Raw genomic sequence first — 23,540 nt, forward strand, 5'->3', positions numbered from 1 at the left:
ACAAATCAACACTAAATGAGGAAACCAACAACAAACAGAAACAAGAAAACGACGTGAAGAGGACTGACGGACCTTCAATTCGTTGCCGATATCCATTGCCCAGTTGGCTGTTCTCTTCTTTGCTTTTCCCTTTCCTTCTATTTAAAGCCAACTACCTCCATTCTAATTAATTTAGTAATATGGATGCATTGACGAACTTCCTTATTAATCTTGGTAATATTGTTGTTGATTGTAAAGAAATAAATTTACTCTTAAAGTGAACGGACGATATCGATAAAAATCATAAAATTACATGCGAACTACCGAACCCAACAAATCAAATGACGTAAGCATAAGACCCGAATGACGCAAGCACAAGCAAGCCAAAAATAGTTTGAAGTTATTTTTGTCTTTAAAAGATACAGCAAATCTAGTGTCTTTCTCGTTTGGTAAAATGCATTTTTAAGACCCATTTTCTTTGTCTTAAATTCCTTCATAAACCCGTCGCCGTTAAAGATTGGTTTCCGATCAAAACACTCTCACTTGGCCGCCTGCAGAGGTACTCGCTGCTTATCCTTATCTATGTTTCCTTTTGCTGATGCTTGTGATTATTTCTTACTCTGTTCTAATTGTTGGATTAGGGTTTATCAATTTGGGGTTTTTTCCCTTCATTTCCGTGCTAGGGTTAGGGTTTTCTGAGTAAAGTAAAGAACACAAGATGCAGCAGCCACCGCAGATGATTCCAGTCATGCCTTCGTATCCACCCGCAAACATTACCACTGAGCAGATTCAGAAGGCATTTTTCCCTCCCTTCTCTTTAATCACTTACAGCTTTTTATGTGCATAATTGCGGGTGTGAGTGTGTTTCTTTGTGTAATTAGATGTTTTTTTGCGCGTTTCGGTAAGTTTTTGAAATGATGTGTCCTGCCGGAGTTGGCTTCTGGGGGGTTTATGTTGGGGTGGGATTTTATAGAAAGGCATTATTAAGGCCTATTTTAGCAAGCTGATAATTGATGGAAGTGGTAACATTAAAGGGATAAGAATACATGGCTGGCTTATTAATTCTTTTCAATTCACCGAGTCTAGCAGTTGTTTTATGCAATCAAATTGTATCATTTAATGCCATACACTATCGTTAAAGCTTTCTGTTTCTTCCTTTTGTCTATGTTTTCTATCAGAAGACTTTGCACTCATGCCTAATCAGTTGTTCTATGTGCATATATGGCGATAATTGATAACTGCATATTTGTGCAGATAGTAGTTTCTTTTTGAGAACAGGATCTAGTTACTAGTAGATTCAGAATATTTATTTGTTAAATGTTGGCTTTGGCTATTAAAGTTCTTCAGCTCCCCATACAGTGACACTTAGAAAGTTTGAACCTAGAAAGTTCACTATGTGTTCATTTGATGAAATCGAAATTTATGTTCTCTCTCAATGTTTATGGATAGACCATTTAGGTCCAAACATGAACTATCTTCCATGAAATCCTGATCATTCAATTAATTATGTTTTATTCTTGCAGTGATTGATATTTCTTCCTACTCATGGTTACCAGTAAGTCTAAAGAGTGCATGTACCAGAACCATGTAATATGGGTTTTTAAATAATAAAATAAGTCATGGTTTAAGATCTAATAATAGCCTTTGGTTCATGCTTTCTAAACCATCTTTTTTTTATTATTATTATTTCCCCTCTCTAACGTATTGATTGTGAAAATGATTCCTTATTTGTGTGACAGTCGGTCTTTAAATAACTCTTTCTTGTGTGAATGACAGTTTGCAAATAACTCTTCCTTATGAAGCATGTCAATTTATCTCCATGATCTATTACTCCTGCAATTGTAGATCAAATTTCAGCATAATATTTGCTGCCGGCTAAAATGCTTCCCAGTAGAATAAGAATTTAGCAGTTGACATGTCTAATAGTATCCAATTTGCCTAAGCGTTGCACCTTATATGCGGGCCTGTTTCTGTAAATGATTTGGGAGGCTATTCTCAAAGTAGTGTTGAACCAGTGTAGTTTAGCTGTCACTCATGTCAGAACACTTGAATAGATTTTTATGCTGATATGGATGTCATTGGTGTTTGATTTATCTTTGTTATTGCAGTACCTTGATGAAAATAAAAAATTAATTTTGGCCATCTTGGACAATCAAAACCTTGGAAAACTTGCTGAATGTGCCCAGTAAGTGTCTTATTCTCTGTATTTTGCTTTTGTATATCCATGCAAATCCTAGTCATGCTTGTTTGCCAAGTTGTGTTTCCTTGTCATAATTTCTTGTGCTTTATAACAATAATGCTGGGTCTAAGTTGTGTGCATTTTATATTTCAGCATCCCATAGGCATTTGAAAGATTGCCGACCTGTTTAAATTTGTAAATGCAATTTCAAGCATGAGATCGTCTTTCTATTGTAAACATGGAGTTACATAAGCCTTATACCATTTGTTTTTTTACATGATCTTTTAATGACTTTTATTCTGAATTAGCAACTCTAGTTATAAACCTTTCATAATTATTGATCAAGAAAAAGGAAAAGACAAATTGCTCATGTTGCAACTTTTTTCCAGTTTAGAATTGTGGACCCTGGTGTGATGTTATGATCTTGGATAATTGTTTCTTCAATGATAATGATATGTGTCGGTGTCGTGAAAGTTGCGGTTATACATGCTTTTGCTACTAATCTATTACAAACCAAGAAATTAGCACAGCAGCCAGTTTGTTATTACAGGTGTTTCATCTCACTTGATTCAAGTGTATGGTTATTGTTATAATGACATCTATCTGAAGATACGTATTATTTGATTGTGGGTTTCGGGAATTGAATTTCAAAATTTCACACCTTGGTTTTTCATACGATGATGCACTATTCGTATAGAAATTTTTGAGATTTAGTTATTTTCACATCCCTTGGGTCTGTGATGCACATGAAATTTTTTAGAATCAAGTTTAGACTGGAATTGAGAATTGGTAATGAAAGAGGTGGTACAATATGCCTATAAAGCTTGGGGATATTTTCTTGAGTTATTTTAGACTATGGAAAGAGTTTTCATTTTACTTTATTTTTGCATGTGTGCATAGCATTATAGGTCTTGTTTGAGCGTGTCTTTATGTCTAGGTATCAAGCCCAGCTGCAAAAGAATTTGATGTATTTAGCAGCAATAGCTGATGCTCAACCACAGGCGCCAACAATGCCTCCCCAGGTGTGCAGTTTATCTTTTTTGTAGTTTAGCGACTTTCATACTCCTTGCTTATCTGCACCTGCACTTTCAGGTGTCACCACATCCTGCAATGCAACAAGGAGCATATTACATGCAACATCCTCAGGCAGCAGCAATGGCTCAGCAGTCGGGCATTTTCCCTCCAAAGATGCCATTACAATTCAATAATCCTCATCAAATGCAGGATCCTCAGCAGTTACACCAAGCAGCCATTCAAGGGCAAATGGGAATGAGACCCATGGGGGCCAACAATGGCATGCATCCCATGCATACTGAGGCAGCTCATGGGACCAGTGGCCCATCTGCAACTGCAGGCTCTAATGATGTTCGTGGGGGAAACAAGCAGGATGCCACTGATGCTGGGGCATCAGGTGCTGATGGCCAAGGGAACTCAGCTGCTGGGCACACTGGCGCTGATGGTGAGGATGCAAAATGACATTGCTTCTGGGGTGGTTCTGAATGGAAATCTCTAGCTGTTGATAGTAGTCATTGCTTACAGAAGAACTGGTATTGTTCTGTGATCTCAATAGGTTTGAACAAAGAATTGGATGTCTCTTGTTACTTTATAATTTTGACAGATTAGGTAGGTGAGTTGGAAGAGTCTGGGTAAGCCCATTAATCAAATGCAAACCAGCAGTGAGACTAAGACAGATGTAGATTGTAGAAGAGGTGGAAGTTTGTGGTCCCTAATTGTGTGTCGATCTGTAATGGTTATGTGATTCGCATTCTGGTCTCAATTAGAATTTCTCGTATTGGTTGGTTAACCTTGTCGAGTCATCGATTGTGGTTGAAACTCATCAGAATCATTGTTGTGTACTGACACTGGCATGCAGACTGTGTCACATGGTGTGAAGGATGCAATTGCAAATAGTTCATGCAAAGTACAAAGATAGTTGATGTTTCACCTGCAGCCAAAATAAGATATCAAGGAGAATTATGACCTTTCGAAGTAAAGAAAATAAATTAGAGTTAAAGACGACCTCTTGGGAAAATGATTCGGTTATCTTTTAGTCCAAGGTCCAAAATTAAACACAAATTATGACCTTAACAGTTCCTCTCCTCCCTAGTTTCGCCTTTACATCTCCTGCTCCTTGTCAATTCGTCCATCTCTATAATAATCACGCAACCCATACCCCTGTATCTCCTTTCTCTTTTCTGCTGCTGGATAAACTTATGTGGTTCTCTGTTTTCCAAGAATCTTTTCAACGTCAAACAAAAAGGAAAGAAACCCAATGCGTGATTCATAATTTTTGTCCCACGAAGCTTAGTCTCTCTCTTTCAACTTTAAACCAAGAAACTACTGATCAACACTGACACGACAGAAGAGCAACAGCTTTCCCATCATCATCATGGATGAAAGAAAACGAGATTTTCTTTCAACTTCTTTCATTCTCTTGCGGGTTATTTTATCCTGTTTGTGGTATCCTACACCTTGGGTTACTTGTCAGCCCCATCCCCCAGCTTCCAGCCACCTTCATCTTCGGCGCCTGCCATCACCATGTTTAGACCCGCCGACGGCATCCCCTCCCCACTCGACAATTTTCGAGTTACAACTCTCTGCGCTAACCCACTTCCCTCTAGACTCTTTTGTCAACAGATTCTTGACCGAATTTATAACTCCACCTCACCTTATGACAACTTCCCACCAGCACATGTCATCAGTCTCCTTCACAGAAAAGATTGAAGGGTTGGGGACCATACGGCGCCGTATTCGAACACCTCATCCGAAGAGTGAAGCCTAAGGTAATAGTAGAGGTGGGCACTTTCTTGGGCTCGTCCCCTTTCCAAATTTCACATGGTCAAGTTGACTCGTAAATTCGGAGTAGAAACTCAGATTCTTTGCATCGATGATTTTCGTGGATGGCCAGGGTTTCGTGATCGATTCAAATACGTGGACATGGTAAACGTTGACTCTATGTTGCTGTATCAGTTCATGCAAAATGTTATTTCCACAAATGCCACTAAATCGACGTGCCGTTCTCTAATGGGTCAGCCTTGGAAAAACTGTGCGAGTGGGCGTGTATAGCGACTTCATTGAGATAGATGCAGGTCATGATTTTAAATCAGCTTGGGCGGATATAAATCGAGCTTATCGGATCTTGAGACTCGGTGGAGTAATTTTTGGTCACGATTATTTTAAAGAGGTTGATAATAGAGGCGTAAGAAGAGCAGTAAATTTGTTTGCTCATGTATGGGCTTAAAATCCAAACGGATGGTCAACACTGGGTGATCGATTCTGCTCAAGCTCCTCCTAAATAGGAGCGACGATGATGAAAAGAAGTTCAGGCAAGAGGTGCGCGTGTGAATTATTTGATGCATGGTTAAAAAAAAAGCTTTGCTGGGAAAGGTTGAGTGGTCAAGTTTGGGCGTTAGGGCTTATTATAGAAGTGGCATGCAGCTTGGTTTAATTTTAAAGCCTACAGTCATCCCTTCTTTGTGTGGCCCATGTTTGATGGGTCAGAAACTGACGCAGTCCCTTTATATGGGCTTAGAAAACCAATCCTTTAGTGCTTAGGAAACGACCCATCTACCCAATTCCGCCGCGCCATAAATGAGTTGGTCCATTGACTTGACCACCCATCTGACCGATGGGACCACAGTTGCATGCAGTGTCTGGAATAGTAACTTTAGACATGAACGCGGCTGGTCCTGGTCTTGGAGTGTTGTGGTTGCTATGAAATTATCACGTGTGGAAATAAGAGACTGAATTATATCATGATTCTTATGAAAGTGTAGATACACGCAACAACAACGAGACTCGCACATCAAACATGTGCTCAAATTGTACCTATTGAACATCGAACCTAGCCCCTCTCTGTCCAATTCCCCAATTTCTCATTTTGGATCGCAGCTCACTAAGTTAAAAGTAAGCTGATTTTTATTTACAATATTTTTTTATACTTATAAATTCAGATTAAGCTTAAAAAAATTGAGAATACTAATTTCTTTTGTAGACACTAAATTTATAAATTGATATGACAAAAGTAAATTATCATATTATTTTCATTTAAATTAAAATTAAAATTTATTTTATTAATTTTAATAATAAATGTTTATAAATTATTTGTTACTAAACATGTGTTAACTGCTAATTGGTAACTTGTAAAAAATTTAACCAATATGTAAATGTTGAAAATTTTAAAAGAAATTTTTTTAATAAGCAGAGTGGAACGCTTTTTTTTTTTTTTTTTTTGATAAATTTTATTACGATTCCATATAAATCAGTCCTACCATAATCAATGAATACGATTATATAATAATTTAATATATATAAAATTTATTCATGATTCAGTGATAATTATGTGAATATATGGTGGGTACACTTTACTTATTTTGTCCACAACAAAAATTAAAAAATCAAATTGCAGACAGTGACCTGTCTTCTTCGTATTGGTTATTAGGGCATGACTTTGTATTAATGCAGGAAGAACACATGTTAGAATTGCATTGTGGTAGGGGGTCTGGATTACAATGATTCATCTCCCACTTCATATCGTCCACAGAAGAGGAAACAGACGTGGATATTTTAAGCCAAGTAAAGAAAGAAACTCCTTTTAATAAGAAATTTTCCCCTTTATCTGATTCATGTTCTGTACCTGGGCTACTGCAAAAACCAGACCGCATACATTAAAAACAGTCATTTAAAATTCATTGAATCTAAGGTTAAAATTTTTTTTTCAAATTATAGTACTGCTGCCACCAACAATGGAAACGGTAGTAAACACATGCAGAAACTCTACTCTGATCGGCAATACTAGCCATTTTAATAGCTTTTTAACTTTATACTTCCTTCTTACGAATAATTTAAGACAAAATACGTACAATTGCTACATTAAGAAGTGCTCAAGAAGACAATAATGAAACAAACCCTACGTCATTCATTACATATTAATTAATAAATAATAATCAACAGTAATAATTTTATTGTTCTAGTCTTCCGAGGAGTGCAGATTTCAAGTTCTCATCAGTTATCAAACCATTAGGAACTCTCACCACCAGATCTTGAAGCATGAGCTCGTTAACAGTGGACATACTAGCATGGTGCACTTTAAAATCTAGGTCACGTAGTGCAGACAATAACCTAGCACCTGGATAATTCACATTCTCAGATTGAACCCTAATCATGGCGTCATTACCCATAATCTTAACATCAACTTCAAGTGCAAACCCAGCTCCACCGGAATTATTAGGCTTGTCTTGATCTACACAAGTGGTTGTGCTTTGATTATCTATATTATCAGCCACTTCCAATTTCACCCTTTTGGACTCTCTTTGTAGATGTGACTCAAGTTCATCTATTTTCGCCTTCAGCTCGTTTATGTAGCAAACTGCATCAGATAGCAGCGATGCTTTGTCCATTCTGGACACATTTGGGACCACTGCTCGCAGGGCGTAGAACCGATGGTTGAGCTTCTCGCGCCGCTGCCTCTCGGCCTCTACATGGTTCAGTGGTGTGTCCCGACCAATTCCCGGTTTTCTCCCTCTCTTCTTCGGGGTTCTTTCCTTTATATTCGATTCAACTAAAGTACAGTCTGAGCCAGAATGCTCGGAGTCCACATAGGACAGGTCTGCTTTAGCATTCTCTTTCTTTGCTTCGCCTTCTTGCGCGAACTTCTCTTTAGGGGTTGATTCTCCTCCTTGTATTCCTGCAATTATGCCTATATCAGCGAAAGAAATGTTCATGTCGAATAACTGGATGGGTGGTGTGGTGGGATAGGGATCTTTGGGAATCATACAGCTGACATCTGAGCCAAAGAGAGACTTGGCTTGTTTGACAAGGCCCCAGTTCTCTCTGACCATGTCAGATGAGCCCAATTCAAGAACCCCATTACAAGTAGGTACGCAGACAAAGGTTTGAAGGCCATGCATTCGTGCCTCCTTGGCTCTTTCACAGTTGTAAAATTGGAGTTCCTGTCCACCAGTCAACCACACCATAGTACCAGTGGTAAGTGCTTTTCCTGGAATACCATCACCAGCAGAGAAAGATCGAGTGAGTGACATCACATAGAACCATTCAACGTCATTGACATTGTTGTCGTCCATCACGGACACATCTATGTCATGGGGTTCGCCGATGAGAGGTTGGATTCCCTTGACGGCTCTTTTCCCCTCAGAGTTGAAGCTAGGAATACGGTGTTGGAGGTGGTTGTTCATGGTGTTTAGTTTTGGAGATATATCTGCGAAGCCCTGAAAATAGCCATCTCCCCAGGAGAGGAAGATGCGGCCAGTTTCATCATGTGATTTTTGCCAGAATATAGCATAGGTCCACCAGTCAGGCTCGCTTTGGAGTAAGAATTGGAGCCTCTGTTGGAGAGTGGATGGGGTTTCCTGGGAAGAAGGGACTAAAGAAGAAGATGAAGAAGGAGATATGATGAGTTCCTCCATGGCTTCTGAATTCTTATTGTGTTTAGAATGAAAGAGAAATGGATGGAAAATGAGAAAGAAAGGGAAGCATATAAAAAGACGAAAATTTTTAGATGGACATGCTCTATTATCCTATGAATCAAACCAATTTCAAGAAATAAATATTTTTTTTTTATTTGAAATTAATTTATTTGTGTCTTATTATTATTTTGGTTTATGATACATTTGACTATTTTAAATAAGTATTTCACGTAAAAGGTAGAAGAGTGGACCTACCGACCATTTATGTAGAAAATTATTAGCATACATCGACCACATAATAAATGATTAATAGATTTAAGAGGTGTTTGAGAAAAAAAATTTTATACTTTTAAAATAAAAAAAATCTTTTTAATTTAAAAAATTTTCATCATATTTAAAATCATGATGGTTTTATAAAAATTTATATAAAATTTTTTTTAATGATTCACATGAAAACGAAATTTTTGAAAATTTTCGTTTCACATGAAAAACTTTCTTTGGTTTTTGTATGGTAAAGCAAGATTCAATAAAACCAAAGCCACTAATAATCGTCAATTACAAAATCTAAATAAACGATAAACTTTTTTTTTTCTTGTATTAAAATGAAACTTATACATTAAATTTTATATTTTTAAATGCCAGTTATTTATTTTTTATAATTTTAAAAACCTAAGAAATTAGTTATTATATTGAAAAATACATCTATTTTATTATTTATTTAAAAATTAGGTTGCTATATGTTATAAACTAGAAAATTAGATTATTTTGCATGAATTAGATAAATGACTCGAAATATATAAAAATTAATATGTAGCTTTAACTATGTTGAGGAAATAAATTATATTTTACTAAGAAATTAACACCTTTGAAACTTGAGTTAACTTATTTTCTAAATGATTCTAAATATCAATGAATTTAATTAAGTTCAGTAGACTTAAAAAATTAATTTAAGTTACACTAAAAATTTGCCAAATTAAATCTAGAATTAATAAATCACAAGCAAATTAATTTATTTAAATTCTTAATATAAAATAAAATAATTTAAATTAAATGAATTTGTACTGACTGTACGAATTGTGAACCCATTCAATAAGCTAATTTTTATTTTCTAATATTAGACTCTCTTGTGTGAGGTGCAAATTAGTTTCAATTAATTTGAAGTTGAACAGCTATTTAATTCATATAAAAATTTAAAAAAAAAAAGCTTTTTCAGCGAAACTTTTTTATTAAATATTTATATTTTAATATTTTTATTTATTAAATATTTTAATTTTAATCATAATCTAATAAATGGATAGAATTTTTAAAAAAATAAACTTGAAATGTTATTTAACTGGTAAATTGTTGGACATAAAAGCAGGGAAAGTGTAGTTTGGTGTTGGTGGGGCCAAATGTTGTGGATTGGGTACCCACTGGCACGTGAATGGAAAGCGAAATCTCTATCTTTTTTATGGTATATCTCCTCGATAATTCAAAAAAAAATGTTATATCAAATGATTGCACGTAGACGTAAATTTTAGTGCGAGTAAATAAGTTTCTATTAAATTTAATAATTTATCTGCTTTTGCACGTGAAGTTCGGACATTTATTAAAAAATTTTAAATTAATAATAAACATTGATTTTTTATTATTTAATTATGAAGTGAATTTTGACGTTTTAATTATTTTTTTATATAAAAATAAATAATTTAAAACTTTTTAAATTTATATTAATATATTTATCATCAGAATAAATATATAAATACACTGTTTTAGTTAATGTTATTGGTTGAATTATATTTTTAACTGACTCTTTCACATATAATTCAGATAGTATTTTTAAATTTTAAAAATTTCATATCAAGAAATATTCACTTAATCAATAAATTAACTACAAATAATTATATTTAAAAAAAAAAATAAGTATAGTAATACATTAAATAGCTTGGTGATGTTACATTGCTTGCAGTGTAATTACTAGTACTACAACATTCATTTGCTGAAACCTTTCATAACCTATAAAATATCAAATTCGTTGTAATTATAATATATATTTATAGTCTAAACACATTTTAAGTTAATAAAAGAAATTGATTTCAATAAAGGCTGAATACAATTTAATACAATTAAGAAATAAATGGAAGATGGTAATATCATAGTCGATTTTCTTTTACTTTTAAAATTTTAAATGCACGTATTGTATATTGAATTAATATGATGCAAATAAAAAAATAAAATATAAATTAATCAGTTTCATATTTATTAACCGATTATTCGTTAATAATAAACCACCTAATACACCTATAATTGAATGTCTCATCCAATTTAATGGAATATAAGTCAGACAATATCAAAACAATTATAATATATATACTTCTAAACAAACTATATTTTAATATTATAAAATTTTTCTTAAAAATTTATCACCAAAATTTATACTCAAAATTTTAACCTACCCGAACCACTAATCAATTATATTAATTTAACCACCTATATAAATCTACTAATTTCCTCGTAAAATCGAATTCATCGTACACGCCTGATTGAGCCCGCTAAATTTCAAATCTATCACCCCTTCCTCATTCAATACTGAGCTTCAATTAATACAAAAAAACAAATTTCGGCCGCTTGAAGAAGAAAACCAGTTAGTATTTATCCACACAGGGAAATTGCCTTGCATGTTTGACTTTTTTTTTTGTTTGACATTTGCTATTCACAATAATGTTGTAAAGCTAAACCATAACAAGCACATGTTAATTTTTTCTTTAACCTATATTCACTTAGGTTATGATTGAGGAATCAACTTCAATAAAATTAAAAGATTGTCAACAGCGTATAATTAATGTCTGCCTACCCTTCATAGTTCTAGAAATAAAATTTCTCCTCATTTTAAATTATTATTAAACATAATCATTTTAATATTTTATAGCTAAAATATGTATTAATTTAATTTTGAATTATTATTTTTTAATAATACTACTAAATTGACAATAAAAATGATTCGCATAACCCAATATCTAAATTTGGATAAATTCTAATTGGTATGGAAAAATATTGATGTATAATTAGTTTGATTATGATAGTACGCTATTCACTCTTTTATATATTTATATATATATTGGAAAAATAGGGGAAGCATGGAAATGCAAGGCCTAAAGCTCAGTAAGAAGACCCAAAAGGCCAACCTTTTCTCCGAGCCCAATTTGCAACCCATCTTCAGAAAAGTGTAGTTCATTTGACAACCATCTCTATGGGCCTCACAACTTTCTAAAATTTTTTCAATTTTCGAACACAACCCATTCGGTGTTGGGAAATAGAAGAAGGAAAAAGTCTTGATGATGAATTGGGTTTGCGCCCGTTAGGTCGAACGCTTTTTCATTTTTCCTTTTTTATTTTATTATTATTTTTGTGGTGAGAAATAAAACGATATTTTTTTGTTATTCGATGATTTCATCCTCCACCCTGAGCACTAATTGCTAATTACGTTGGAACTTCTAATGCAGGCTTTAGTTGCAGGCTTCTCGTGATTTGGTGAGATTCAAACTCCCATTCTGACAGCTTTCAATCGAATGGCTCCTTGCTCTTAACATGTTTGGATAGGCTTAGAGTTTCTGCCTCTGCAACCTTTTGTTTTTCGTAAACACCAGCATTTTTCTGTATATCTCGAACATGGAAATATGATACTATTCTCCTTTAAATAAAATCAAAATCGAAATTTTTATTTTCATGAACCAAACAATGATTTTGATTTTGATTTTCAAGAACCAAACAAAATACTTAGTGTGCCGATCAAGCGTAAACTGTATTATAAAAAAAATATAAATTCTGTATACTTATCCTTCCAAACTCCAGTAAACAACCCAAACATTGTTATTAACAACCACAAGTTACATCATAAATCATACAAAGTGAGGGTCCTCCCTCGCAGATTATTGTCTATTTTAGCAAGAGCTTTACACATTTAGTTAGGGCCTCCAAACAAATTAGATCCTCTCTCCTCTCTGTCTCTCTCTCTCTTCTACTGACTACAGAAATAAGCAAACATTGATAGCTAATCTAACACCATGTTTACACAAGCACCCATGAATTCAAACACATAAACAGTACGGCATCAGATGTCAACACTAGAATCAGGCCCAAGCTTCGCCACCTCCTCCTCTATTATTTACAATGCCAAGTTCTCGACTCTTCTTAGCTGGCTTACTCAACTGAAATACAGGATGTCTGCATAACCTCCTTACCCCTTTTCTCAAACTTAGCCAATCTCCATTATCGTATTCGCCTTTACATCCATTTTCTAAGGTTCCCATTTCACATGAATGGGCGTTGCTACCTGAAATGGAATTCAATTCTTCTTCTCCATCATTTTTCTTCTGAGATTTCTCCTTGGCATTGGATTCTATACTATTCATAGTAGCTGACCTCAAGAACTCACCAGTGCTGGGTACTTCAGGTGCACAAGCATCCAGAGATGTTTTACAGGGTTTGCTGTTTAAGTTTGGTTGACAGGACTCACTCTTGTCTCCTGGGGATTCTGAGAACACAGAAAGCAACCTAGCCTTGGCAGCTGACTCCTCTCTGTTATGAAGATTCTTTAAGATCAGCGTCTTGAGCAAGTTCATTACTTGCACAGCATGAATCAATGCAGTTAAAGGATCTGCCATCTGTATCATACAGAAATAAATAACTGCAGTGAGAAACATTTGCGGAGAGAATTCCAGCAATAATTAAGAAACCCACATATTTGTCAATCCTAATTAGATGCAAGTCTCTTCAACATAAATGAGATTAATCTTCATATCTCATAAACGTGTCATAAAGCAAATTTAACAGACCTGGGTCATGTTGGGCGCAAAGACCATAGCAATATTTCGAGCATTCATCTTATTGTATTGTTCATGCTCCACAACATCTGCCATCAAATTGATGGCCCAATCAAGAAGTGCAGCTTCTGTTGGAGGAAGTAACTTTACGAGTTGAGTGCAGTCATCTTCAGTATTGCAGTGCATCACCTGTTCTGCTGTAAGAGAATCAAGTACCCCAGAAGGTAGTTCTCTAAACCATGCCTACAGATCAAGGTGCCTCTTCAGTTCAGAAAGAAAACAAGCATATTGACACCTCTTCAATTCAGAAAGACTAACAAACATCGTCTGTGTTAACATTTGATATCACACCTTTATTAAACCTGCCAAACAATGAACATCTATTCCACGCGGCACTACACCTTTGTTTAGCTGGTCTCTGACATACTCCTCATGGCTATTCTCAGCATTTATTCGGAATATTCCCTCTGCCTTTGACAACCCAAACAAGCATGTGTAAAAACCTTAATTTTGAAAAGAGAACAAGTTTTATCTAAATTAAATACACATATGTTCAAGAGTAGGAATATAAACATACCTTAAGGCCTCCTTCAACATACAGTCGTTTTTGCATCATAAGAAGGATAGTTGGCACACTGTTCCCTTTGTCATCGTAAGTACACTGCATAGAATTGGCGGATACTCCAAATACATTTGCACTGGAAATAAAGAAATCGTCAAACAACTAAGCCAAAAAATGTTCAGAACCCAGAATAAGGATGAACAAAATGAAATGAGGCCAACATTACACATAATTATGATGTACCACATAATTACTGCTCGCAGATACTGCATATTCAGCAAAAATCAAATGCAATGCTTTTATATATAACATTGAAAATGAGCTTCACATGCAATTTGCATTCTTGACCAAAAACAAATTCACATTGAATCTACAAACCAAAAATGAGCATCCTCCAGTATTTAAGTCTATTCAGATAACAATGTAATGCATGATGATTTGGATTCTGCATACACAAGACACAAGCTAAAACTCGTTTTCACCAATAAGAACCACATCGAACAATATTTTTTTTTTCAGTCACTTTCCTCTAATTGACTGAAAATGTGATGAACGAAGCAACAACAGCAACAACATGAACCAGAACAAGCAAATAAGTTGCTAACAAAATTGTGGTAAAGCCTCACTAAAGAAAACATGCACTATATGTATGACAGCAGCAGTGAGCCTCTCCTTTCCAAAGCATGTATTCAGAAGAAAAATTTTAAACGATCTGTTAGATGCTCTAAGGAAATTAATTAGCTTTATGTAGCTCTCGTAGCTCTTAAAGGCAAAATCTAATTTCAAATATAACTGTAATTAAAAGGACAGAGTGTTGCTTTTCAGTTTTGCGTCCTATTGCCCTGGGCATTCATTTTATTTTAAGCTATAATAAGCAATTTAGATCCAATTGGATGCCCAAAAATCCCATGTCACTAAACCATTATATATCATGAAATTCATAGTTCAAAGGCTTGCTGACTGTGTATCTTCCAGGAAGCAAAATTTTGAATCACGGATTGACCAGTCTGTCTGCAATCCCAAAAGAACCCCCATAAAAATTGACCAGTTCACTATGAACACTGAGCACACTATGAATCATTGGCTTGAACAGCTCACCAAAATTTACCCCCTACTCGGGGAATTCAATTTCTCTCACTCCTTCCATGGAAATAAAATATCCATTAACCCCTTCAAAGAAAAAAGCCAATAGATCATAATGTGCTCACTGAAGGAAAAAGGAAATTGTTAAAAGCCAGAGTCTGTCCCCAATCAAAAAAGAACCCCATAAAAGTAGTGGGGACTAATTTTTTAAATACAAACTAGTTCAAGACATCCAATAGAACAGAACAAGGAATTCGTTCCTTTAGTTGACTCTGAGGAGGTCACACTTCATGTTCAAATCATCCAAGAAAAAGGCAAAAGCCTTTAGTTTCCTGCATTTTCCTGGTTACTTTATTTTCTTTTCCTTGTTGGCTTTAGTAGGCAAAATCACAAATCAAAATTCACCAAAAAAACATCTTAAAAAATGAATAGAATCCGCATGCATTTATGCATATAATTTAATTATATGATCTAGTAATTTATTCAGCAATTGAACAGATAATTAACCAAACACACACACGGAATTCCGAAAGCACTGATAATTACACCAATTCTGGCCTAGTCAGGAAGAAGAAAGAAGCAAACCTGGCACTAGGCGCCTTCCTAGGAACTTCAGGCTCAAATTCAGTAGGCAAGCCAAGGAAACCATTGAAGCGGTCGAAAGTCACATGAGATACGTGCCTAACATCAGTAGGCCAGCTAATATCCATGGAAGAAACATCCTCCCTCTCCACACTGCACGTAACCAGTGATTTCCTTAACGCCGCTACCAAAATATCCAGAACAGCGAACTGATTACTCCCGTGTCTCCCTCTCTCATTCCCTTCTCTCCCTCCTCTTGCTCCAAATCTCGAACCGGGGCTAATAAACGGAGTCGATATTGGATTTCTCAAAGCGCCATTATATTCCTGGTCTTCATATTCATAGTCCTCCTCCTCGTCTTCCTCCTCCTCGTCTTCATCATCATCTTCGAGAAATGGACTCGGCGGAGGAACCGAGCTGAATTCCGTGAGCCCGACGAGTCCACAAGATTTGGATCGAAAGAGGCGAGTCATGTTGAGTAATTTTTTAATATTTTCCAGTATATGATTGAACCAGTGTCGAGAGAGAGAGAGAGAGAATTATAATAATAATGATGGAGGATTAAGACGGGATTAATATTAATAAGAGAAGGTTTGGTTAGAAGAAGGAGAGGAGGAAGAAGAGGAAATTGGCGGTAGAGGAGAAGAGGAAGAAGGAAGAGATTAGATATGGTAAGGCTGATGAGGACATCTGGCTTTCTTTTTGGTGGACATCAGCAAGGGCACAGACGCTGACACGGCAGAGACCTATTGTTGACAAACAAGAGACTACCACAAAGAACCACCCCTCCTCAACACCAAACGCCAGCTATGAATCCTGGATTTGACTGCGTTTAATTTAACGGTAAACCCAAAACAAGGCTTATAATTTTAAAATAAATATCTTTACACGTGAGCACATGAGATGTAATTAGCAAGGCATGCGGCTGGTCTACAAAATTAAGGGTTAATAAAACGCTTAAAATTCTTCGTTACTGTCATTATCATAATCCCACCTCTTCGTTAATTAAAGAAAATAAAAATCTTCCTTTGTTCTGTTGGGTTTGAGAAGCAGCGGGACAAATAATAGACATGGGAGATTTGGATGTAGTGATTGTATGGAAGTATTTGAGTTTTGGCAGACACCATAACTGGTCACGTGGTCACATGGATGTGTTCCTTTCTTGTTCCTTGGTGGGTTCTGTCTCTGCTCCCATCCTAATTTCAAAATAAACGTTGACGACGATTTCGAATGCCAGTAGTAAAAATATGAGGCATCCCAAGTCCCAGCTGGTTCTTCAGCTTTTTGATCGAGATTCAGGCCCACTCTCTAAAGTTTTTCCTGTGTGTGTGTTGATGATTACTAGTAATGGAGCTAATAATTAATCAAGTATAAACTAGGTATAACGAGGCGTGATTAAGTCGTTTTAATTAAGTTCTGTATTTATGTTGTCAATAAATTCACTATACAGATGAAGCACGTGAATATAGCATGCAGGTCATGCAAATGCAGCTTTCAAACATTACAATGAGCCACCACACATGTTCATCTGGCGGTGCTGTGCTGTGCTGTGCTGCGCTCTTACGTTACATGGTCCCATACAAAGGTTCACAGGTGTGTTGCATGCGACACTTCGGCCACTCCCCCATGGCCACAATTTTCTGAGCCTTTCTTTTTCAATTCAAGCTCATTTTCTTTTACATTCACAGCCACATAGAACCTTACGGATCACATTTTTGCTTATCTACTTTGTGGGAATTAGGGTAAATACGTCAATCTTCTGGTCTGTATAGAGCTGAGAGTAGTACTACCATGGATGGATAAGATTGGAACAGAAACCTAACAAATAGTACAGATTTAAAAGCTAGAGCTACTTTTCTGATACCCGATGTCTATAAAATCATAATAATACAAAGGCCTTTTGTCCCTCTTTGTTGTTTTACAGATCTGCCCATCTGGGAGACATTTTATATTTCTGTTATTGCATGGGTCGTTGCTCACTTGCTTACATTAATTAACAATCTTTCAGCATCAAAATTGAAAATATGATGGCGATACTGACATCCCACCAACTTCGATTCCTAATATTCCAAGCTTCTCACTTTGTTTATGTACCCTTGCTTTTAAAGCATTACAGATCTGTTCGTTTTTGTACTGAAAAAAGAGGTGGGGAGAAGGATGGCTGTTTGTGGATGAGACACTCCTCATTTTCGTTATCATGCAAAGAAAATTAACTAGTTATAGGCTATATGAGTTTCTTTCAAGCTACTCCAATGAAGAATCAGCTGAACTCCCACTACATTCCAGATTGATATAATTAGGTAAATCTTTATGTTACGGCTTAACTAAACCACATCCAACTAAAATAAGCACCTTAACGAAACCATGTTTGAGTTTGAAGAAATTAGAATAGAAGAAGAAGGCTTCTCCTTTGAAAACAGGAAGAGAGGAGGCATGTCATCTTTAAATGACTTGGATTTTTCTCAAATCTAGTTCTTATTGCAAATGCAATCTAAAGGGACTGACATATATTGGTATTTCAATATAAGGTAACAATAATTAGACTGGCCAATGATTGAGATTTTTGAGACTAGGACACGTGGGTACCTGATCATTTGGATTGAGCTTTAAGATATTTGATTTCAATTAGCAAATTAAATGGATTTGTTGGATCATCTTCTACTTGAAGATGACTGATCCCAGTACCAGTCCATATTGGAAACAGTAGCTATACGAAAAAATTTGGACTTTTTCAAGGGCCACCCATCAGAATTCAATCCAGTTATGATTAGGATCCCAATTAGTCTTGGATTAATTTAATTGGCCTACTGGGTCCTATGCTGGGCTAAATTAGCTATTCCCCAATCCAATTTGCAAGTTAGCCTTCCTCTAATTTGGAACCTCATAGATCGTTTTACTATGAAGTCTGAAAAATCAAGCCTTATATTTCAATCTCCATATATAAAATTCCCATCTTATTGAGTAGACTTGAATATGAAATCTCTTGATCAAGATTTTAATTTTTTATTATTAAAATGTCCTCTTGAGCTTGTGACTACACAGTGCACACAACTGTTAAAATTCAAAAGCATCCATCAGTGGAAGAGTTGTCTTTACACTCCGCCAAAAAAGAAATAGAAATCGCGGAGGGAAACAGGGAGACCTGCTATAGCTAGAGCCTTAAGAATTTATGCAAACTTTCCTAAAACTTTATGGTTAGAAGGTCTTGGGTGTCTTTGTTTTTCCATAAGCACACGCCTGACAAAGATAAGTTCACTACTTAATTATCCAGACTGTTTTTGTTAGTTATTCCTGTAATCACAAAAGTTACAAACTTTTATCAAACTAAACATTGGAGAAAAGTGGTACTTGACAAAAAGTCGCAAAGGTTACATTGGGTCCAGGCTGTAGATCAGGAAATGGCAGCATTAGGAAAAATTGTACTTGGCAATTCCCACAATAGCCCAAAGAAAAGAAGGCAAAGTTGCCTGTTGGCCCAAAGTGAAATTCAAGCCGAATGCCCAAGGGTTTGTCCCCTGTGGCAAAGCTAGTAATGTTAAAGGGTGTCTTTCCTTATAACACCAAGGATTTTTCTTGCCTGAACCACCACAAAGACTTAACTTTTTTGGTCAATCAATACTAAAATAATTAACTACTAAAACAATTATCAGTGCCGAACATGCCAAAAGAATTGACCTCTGTAATGTCCAGTTCATTGCTATCTAGATGAATAGGCAGTTTATTCAACCAACAGCCAAGACCCAGGAGAGAAATGTTTGTTAAAAAGATATGTTTATGGCTTGAAACAATCTTCTACACCATGAAATTTTGAATTTACTGTCTTCATGAGGAGTTTGGCCTTCCAACAATCCACTATCCAGACATGACCACTCGTTGCATGTTTGCTAGACTCAATCGCTAACTCCAGCCAATAGCTTGAATGGTTGGTCATCTTTGACCTATCCAAGTTTGTTGTACTGCAACCCATGCTGATCATCTGGTGTTTTATTCTCAAAAAGTTAAAAAAAAAAAAAAAATGAAAAGGGCAATTTCATGATGTTCATCCGCATGCACCTCACTCTTTTCCTTGTCTCCATATCAATTAGCGTCATCATCATATTCTTCTTTTATTATAATTAGCATTGCTAAATTTAAAATTAATGATGATGATATGAGGAAACACAGCGCACTATTCACCTTAAATTCTGTGGGGAAGGCCCTTCAATGACCTCAATTGCATGCGTTGGAAACTTCAACTCCCTCCATTTCACCTTTTTGTTTGCCAATTTGGTTGGTGGACTTGCCCTCCGTTGAGCTCTTACATCGTAGCAGTTCAACAGTTACTATCCAGTTATGAAAGATAAGTCAAGCCATCCACGACAGCCTCAAAATCCAAGAAAACTAGCCCGCATCAGCATCACGCTCATTCAACTGATTAATCCTGCATCTTACACTTCAGTAATTATATTCAACGACTAAGATTTTGCCACCTGGAACCCTTCCCAGTTAGAGAAGACCAATGAATTTGGAAGGTACGGCGCTCCCCACCCATCATCATCTACCATACTCACTATCGCTCCAGATGACGCCGCGTGTCACTGATGATATTTTTGTAAATACGCTTCTGTATCTGTCCCTATATCTAAACTGATACACGTGTGATAGTTAAGAAGATTGCATGGCTCCAATCTGCAGTTGGTACACCAGAGAATATGAAATAGCCCTCTTTCCCTTTAACCTAAAATCGCCTTTTTCCATTAAAAAAAATTAGAAAATAACGGCAACAAAAGTAGCAAAAGACAAAAACCAAAAGGAACTAGTATACCATACAGTAGATAAACAAAATAAAATAAAAATTGGAATTAGACGGGGAGAGCATTTGAGAGTTAGAATTATGTACTTTGCAGGGTTTTTGGTATCTCTTCATTTGGAGAATATGGACCCTCTGATTAAGAATCCTCCCCAATCACGAAAATTTTGATATCGTGATTTTACCTTCCATATTGATTATGCAAATCCAACGGCGATTTAAAAATCTGCGAGTTTAACTTTTTGTCCGAATTTAACTCCTTAAAAAAGTTTCGTCAGCTGTTCACGTCTATCTGTGTCACTCCCTTAACAACCCCTTTTTCTTATTAGTTCTCTTCTCTCTGTCTCTTTCTCTTTCTCTTCCTCTTCCTCTGACTCAATTCCTTCTTTCATTCTCTTCTTTTATCGTTTTCTTCACTTGGATCTCTCTGTTCTTTCTTTCTCATTTGTTATCTCTCCGATGCTAATCAGATCTGTGAGAAAATTTTTTGCACCTTCTCATGTCTAGACTTTGACTGAGTGCTGATCAGCTACAGCAGCGGAGCAGTGTTGCAAGATGGGACAGTGTTACGGCAAGACTAATCCAACTAACGAGAATGATGGAACCACCACCATAGTTGCCACCGGCAATCCCAACCAGACGCCCTTGCGACCATCAACTCCGCGTAATGGAGCCGTTCGCGTCCCGTCAGTCAAGAACACGCCGGCCAGGTCCTCCAACCCGAGCCCCTGGCCCAGCCCCTATCCGCATGGAGTTTCTGCAAGTCCACTGCCAGGAGGTGTCTCGCCGTCTCCGGCGAGGGCCTCGACGCCGAGGAGGTTCTTCCGGCGGCCGTTCCCGCCTCCTTCGCCAGCTAAGCACATAGCTGCTTCGCTGGCTAAGCGTCTTGGTGGTGCGAAGCCCAAGGAAGGGCCAATTCCTGAACACGGTGGCATGGAGCCGGAGCAGCAGCAGCAGCAGTCTCTGGATAAGAGCTTTGGTTACAGCAAGAATTTCGGAGCTAAGTACGAGCTGGGGAAGGAGGTAGGGAGAGGGCATTTTGGTCATACTTGCTCTGCTAGAGTGAAAAAAGGGGAGTTCAAAGATCAGCCTGTTGCTGTGAAGATCATATCCAAAGCCAAGGTACCGAGTTATCAATCTGTCACTTTTGATCATATTTCACTCACTGTATTATGTCCCTGTGTCACCCTTTTCTCAATTCGTTTGATATGTGAGGCTCTGCTTTGCAGAATTTGTTTCATGCTTAAATTAGAGAACTTTTGAATCTCATAACAATGAACTCCTTTGGAGTAGGATTTTTAAGCTGCATTTACTATGTTCCTAATGACCTAGCATAATGCTTTGGGTGTTAATTTGTATATGATTTCCTTGTTATTTACTTTTTCATTCATTTTGGGTGAATGTAGTAAAGGCGCATATGTCAATTAAGTGAAAGGCAAGAAGACGGAATTTTGATGTCCTTATTTAGTGAAATAGTTGTTGAGGTTACTGATTATTACTATGAATTCCTGGATACAGATAATAGATGCACAGGAATAAATTCTTATTATTGGGAATAACTGTAGCCAAACGTTCCAAGATACTGTCAAGGGTATGAAAAGCTATCAGCTTTCTTGTTCCCTTTAAGCGAATTGCAAATGTGTGTCACTTAGACTTGGCCATTGTTTCCATAGACATGGAAACTTATTGATGATGATAATTCTAAGGAATAGATTTTTTTTTTTAAATATACAAATGGCATGTTCGTTGGCATTTGAGGAGGATGTGAAAAAGGTATAGCAGGTTACTATGTAATTCACTTCCATGTGTTGCAAAGGTATTTTAAGTCTCCAAATTTCCACAAGTCAAATTTCGCTTGATGCTGCATATGGAGAAGCATACTGGAGAGAATATTATCAGAAGATTGGAATGGGTATACACATGGTTGTTTCATCCAAGAATGATTAGAAGTTTGACCCAGACAGCTTGTTTACAAAACTGGAATGTAATTGAAGCCATGCAAACATGGCTGAACTGAATCAAATTGCTTGATGCCAAACACTCACAGATGCCTACATGAACTTGTGTTCAGTATATTTGCTTTACCTTTTTGTTTCTGAGGAAAAAAGATATGATAGGCACCTTGCAACTGTTCTTGAAGTTTGACTTTACTTAGGACACTGGCTTGATCATGAACTTTTTCTAGGTTATGTGCAACTTATAAAGATCAACGCCTTGAGTTTTATGGATCTCATTCTTCCTATTGCAATACTGAATGAGTGACTTTTGATGAGTATAATTTAGAAGAATAAAAATGGGCTCTTTTCCACCTCTCTTTGACACCTGTAACTGGAAAAATTATGGGGTATTTGAGTCAAGGATCGTGATTCTATAAATAGGATCCCGCTGTAGATATTTTACTACATCCCCAAGCTAACATGGAAGTGGAATCTACATAGAGAAAAAAGATCAAAACTGGTATCATCAATCATGATAAATAAACATCCACCTGTAATTGTGTATCATCAATTTAGAAAAAGGAATTGAGATCAATATTAGATTTGGTTGAATGCTTCCCACTAGATATTTATTTGCACATATATTACAACCAGTAACTTGGTACCACTTGATTCTTTGTTTTATCATTCTCACTTTTCCCAAATCTTTTGTCAGTAAAGAAAAGCATCGGTGAAGGTAACTGTTTTCTGGATTTTGCAAATTCAATCATGATTATTGAGTTAGTAGATACTGTTTAGCATTTGGTAATTGCATGACCAAGAATAAAAGTTATATGATTGTATTTATGTAGAACTCAAATCTACTATTAGCTGTCTTTTTTTTTTAGTAAATTTTGTTGTCAGCATCTGTATTAATAGTGAAACTTTACTATGAGGATGATTTTAGAAAGAAGGAATTTGTTATAGTTTATTGGCATATGCATTCTAGGTATCCTAACTATATTTTTATTTCAAGGTATCATCAACAAATTAAATCTTAAATTTTTTAGAATACTTTTTTATATATAAATTATATATGGGGGAGGGGGAGTTGTCTTTAATCTGTGATTTTTGATAATGGATGATCATTAGACATGAAAATTTTGAGAGGGCTGCAAAATGAGCTTTTCAGAACTGGAAGAAATTTCTGAGAATCTAAAGTA

At 36.1% G+C, this 23,540-nt stretch overlaps 4 protein-coding genes and 1 pseudogene across 5 annotated transcripts in view; 3 read left to right on the top strand and 2 right to left on the bottom strand.

Moving 5' to 3' along the window:
* Nucleotides 1–383: 383 nt before the first annotated feature.
* Nucleotides 384–3,962, top strand: LOC110615799 (GRF1-interacting factor 3). Of its 2 annotated transcripts, none has more exons than XM_021757909.2 (5): nt 384–538; nt 621–775; nt 2,088–2,164; nt 3,096–3,180; nt 3,251–3,962. In XM_021757909.2, the coding sequence occupies exons 2-5, from the start codon at nt 698–700 to the stop codon at nt 3,632–3,634; spliced, it is 624 nt and encodes a 207-aa protein (XP_021613601.1). In that variant the 5' UTR covers nt 384–538; nt 621–697; the 3' UTR covers nt 3,635–3,962. The 2 variants fall into 2 exon arrangements, with proteins under 2 accessions (XP_021613601.1, XP_021613602.1); XM_021757910.2 differs by having other exon boundaries at nt 390–538; nt 663–775.
* A 152-nt stretch (nt 3,963–4,114) lies between these two features.
* Nucleotides 4,115–6,146, top strand: LOC110615798 (annotated as a pseudogene).
* Nucleotides 6,147–7,024: 878 nt separating this feature from the next.
* LOC110614935 (transcription factor MYC2) lies at nt 7,025–8,709 on the bottom strand. The gene has a single exon (XM_021756627.2). It carries the CDS (start codon nt 8,581–8,583, stop codon nt 7,120–7,122), a length of 1,464 nt encoding a protein of 487 aa, XP_021612319.1. The 5' UTR covers nt 8,584–8,709; the 3' UTR covers nt 7,025–7,119.
* Nucleotides 8,710–12,409: 3,700 nt separating this feature from the next.
* Nucleotides 12,410–16,380, bottom strand: LOC110616273 (rho GTPase-activating protein 3). The gene is made up of 5 exons (XM_021758645.2): nt 15,616–16,380; nt 13,963–14,083; nt 13,737–13,856; nt 13,398–13,628; nt 12,410–13,226 (listed from the first exon to the last, which is right to left on the bottom strand). The coding sequence occupies exons 1-5, from the start codon at nt 16,083–16,085 to the stop codon at nt 12,693–12,695; spliced, it is 1,476 nt and encodes a 491-aa protein (XP_021614337.1). The 5' UTR covers nt 16,086–16,380; the 3' UTR covers nt 12,410–12,692.
* A 4,290-nt stretch (nt 16,381–20,670) lies between these two features.
* LOC110614538 (CDPK-related kinase 3) overlaps nt 20,671–23,540 on the top strand; it is a 7,485-nt gene continuing 4,615 nt past the window's right edge. The window contains exon 1 of the mRNA XM_043957084.1: nt 20,671–21,523. Within this exon, the coding sequence (XP_043813019.1) occupies nt 20,957–21,523 (567 nt within the window). The 5' untranslated portion in view covers nt 20,671–20,956. The remainder of the gene's footprint in view (nt 21,524–23,540) is intronic.

The sequence above is a fragment of the Manihot esculenta genome, chromosome 5, assembly GCF_001659605.2.
Source record: "Manihot esculenta cultivar AM560-2 chromosome 5, M.esculenta_v8, whole genome shotgun sequence".
Classification (NCBI taxonomy): Eukaryota; Viridiplantae; Streptophyta; class Magnoliopsida; order Malpighiales; family Euphorbiaceae; genus Manihot; species Manihot esculenta.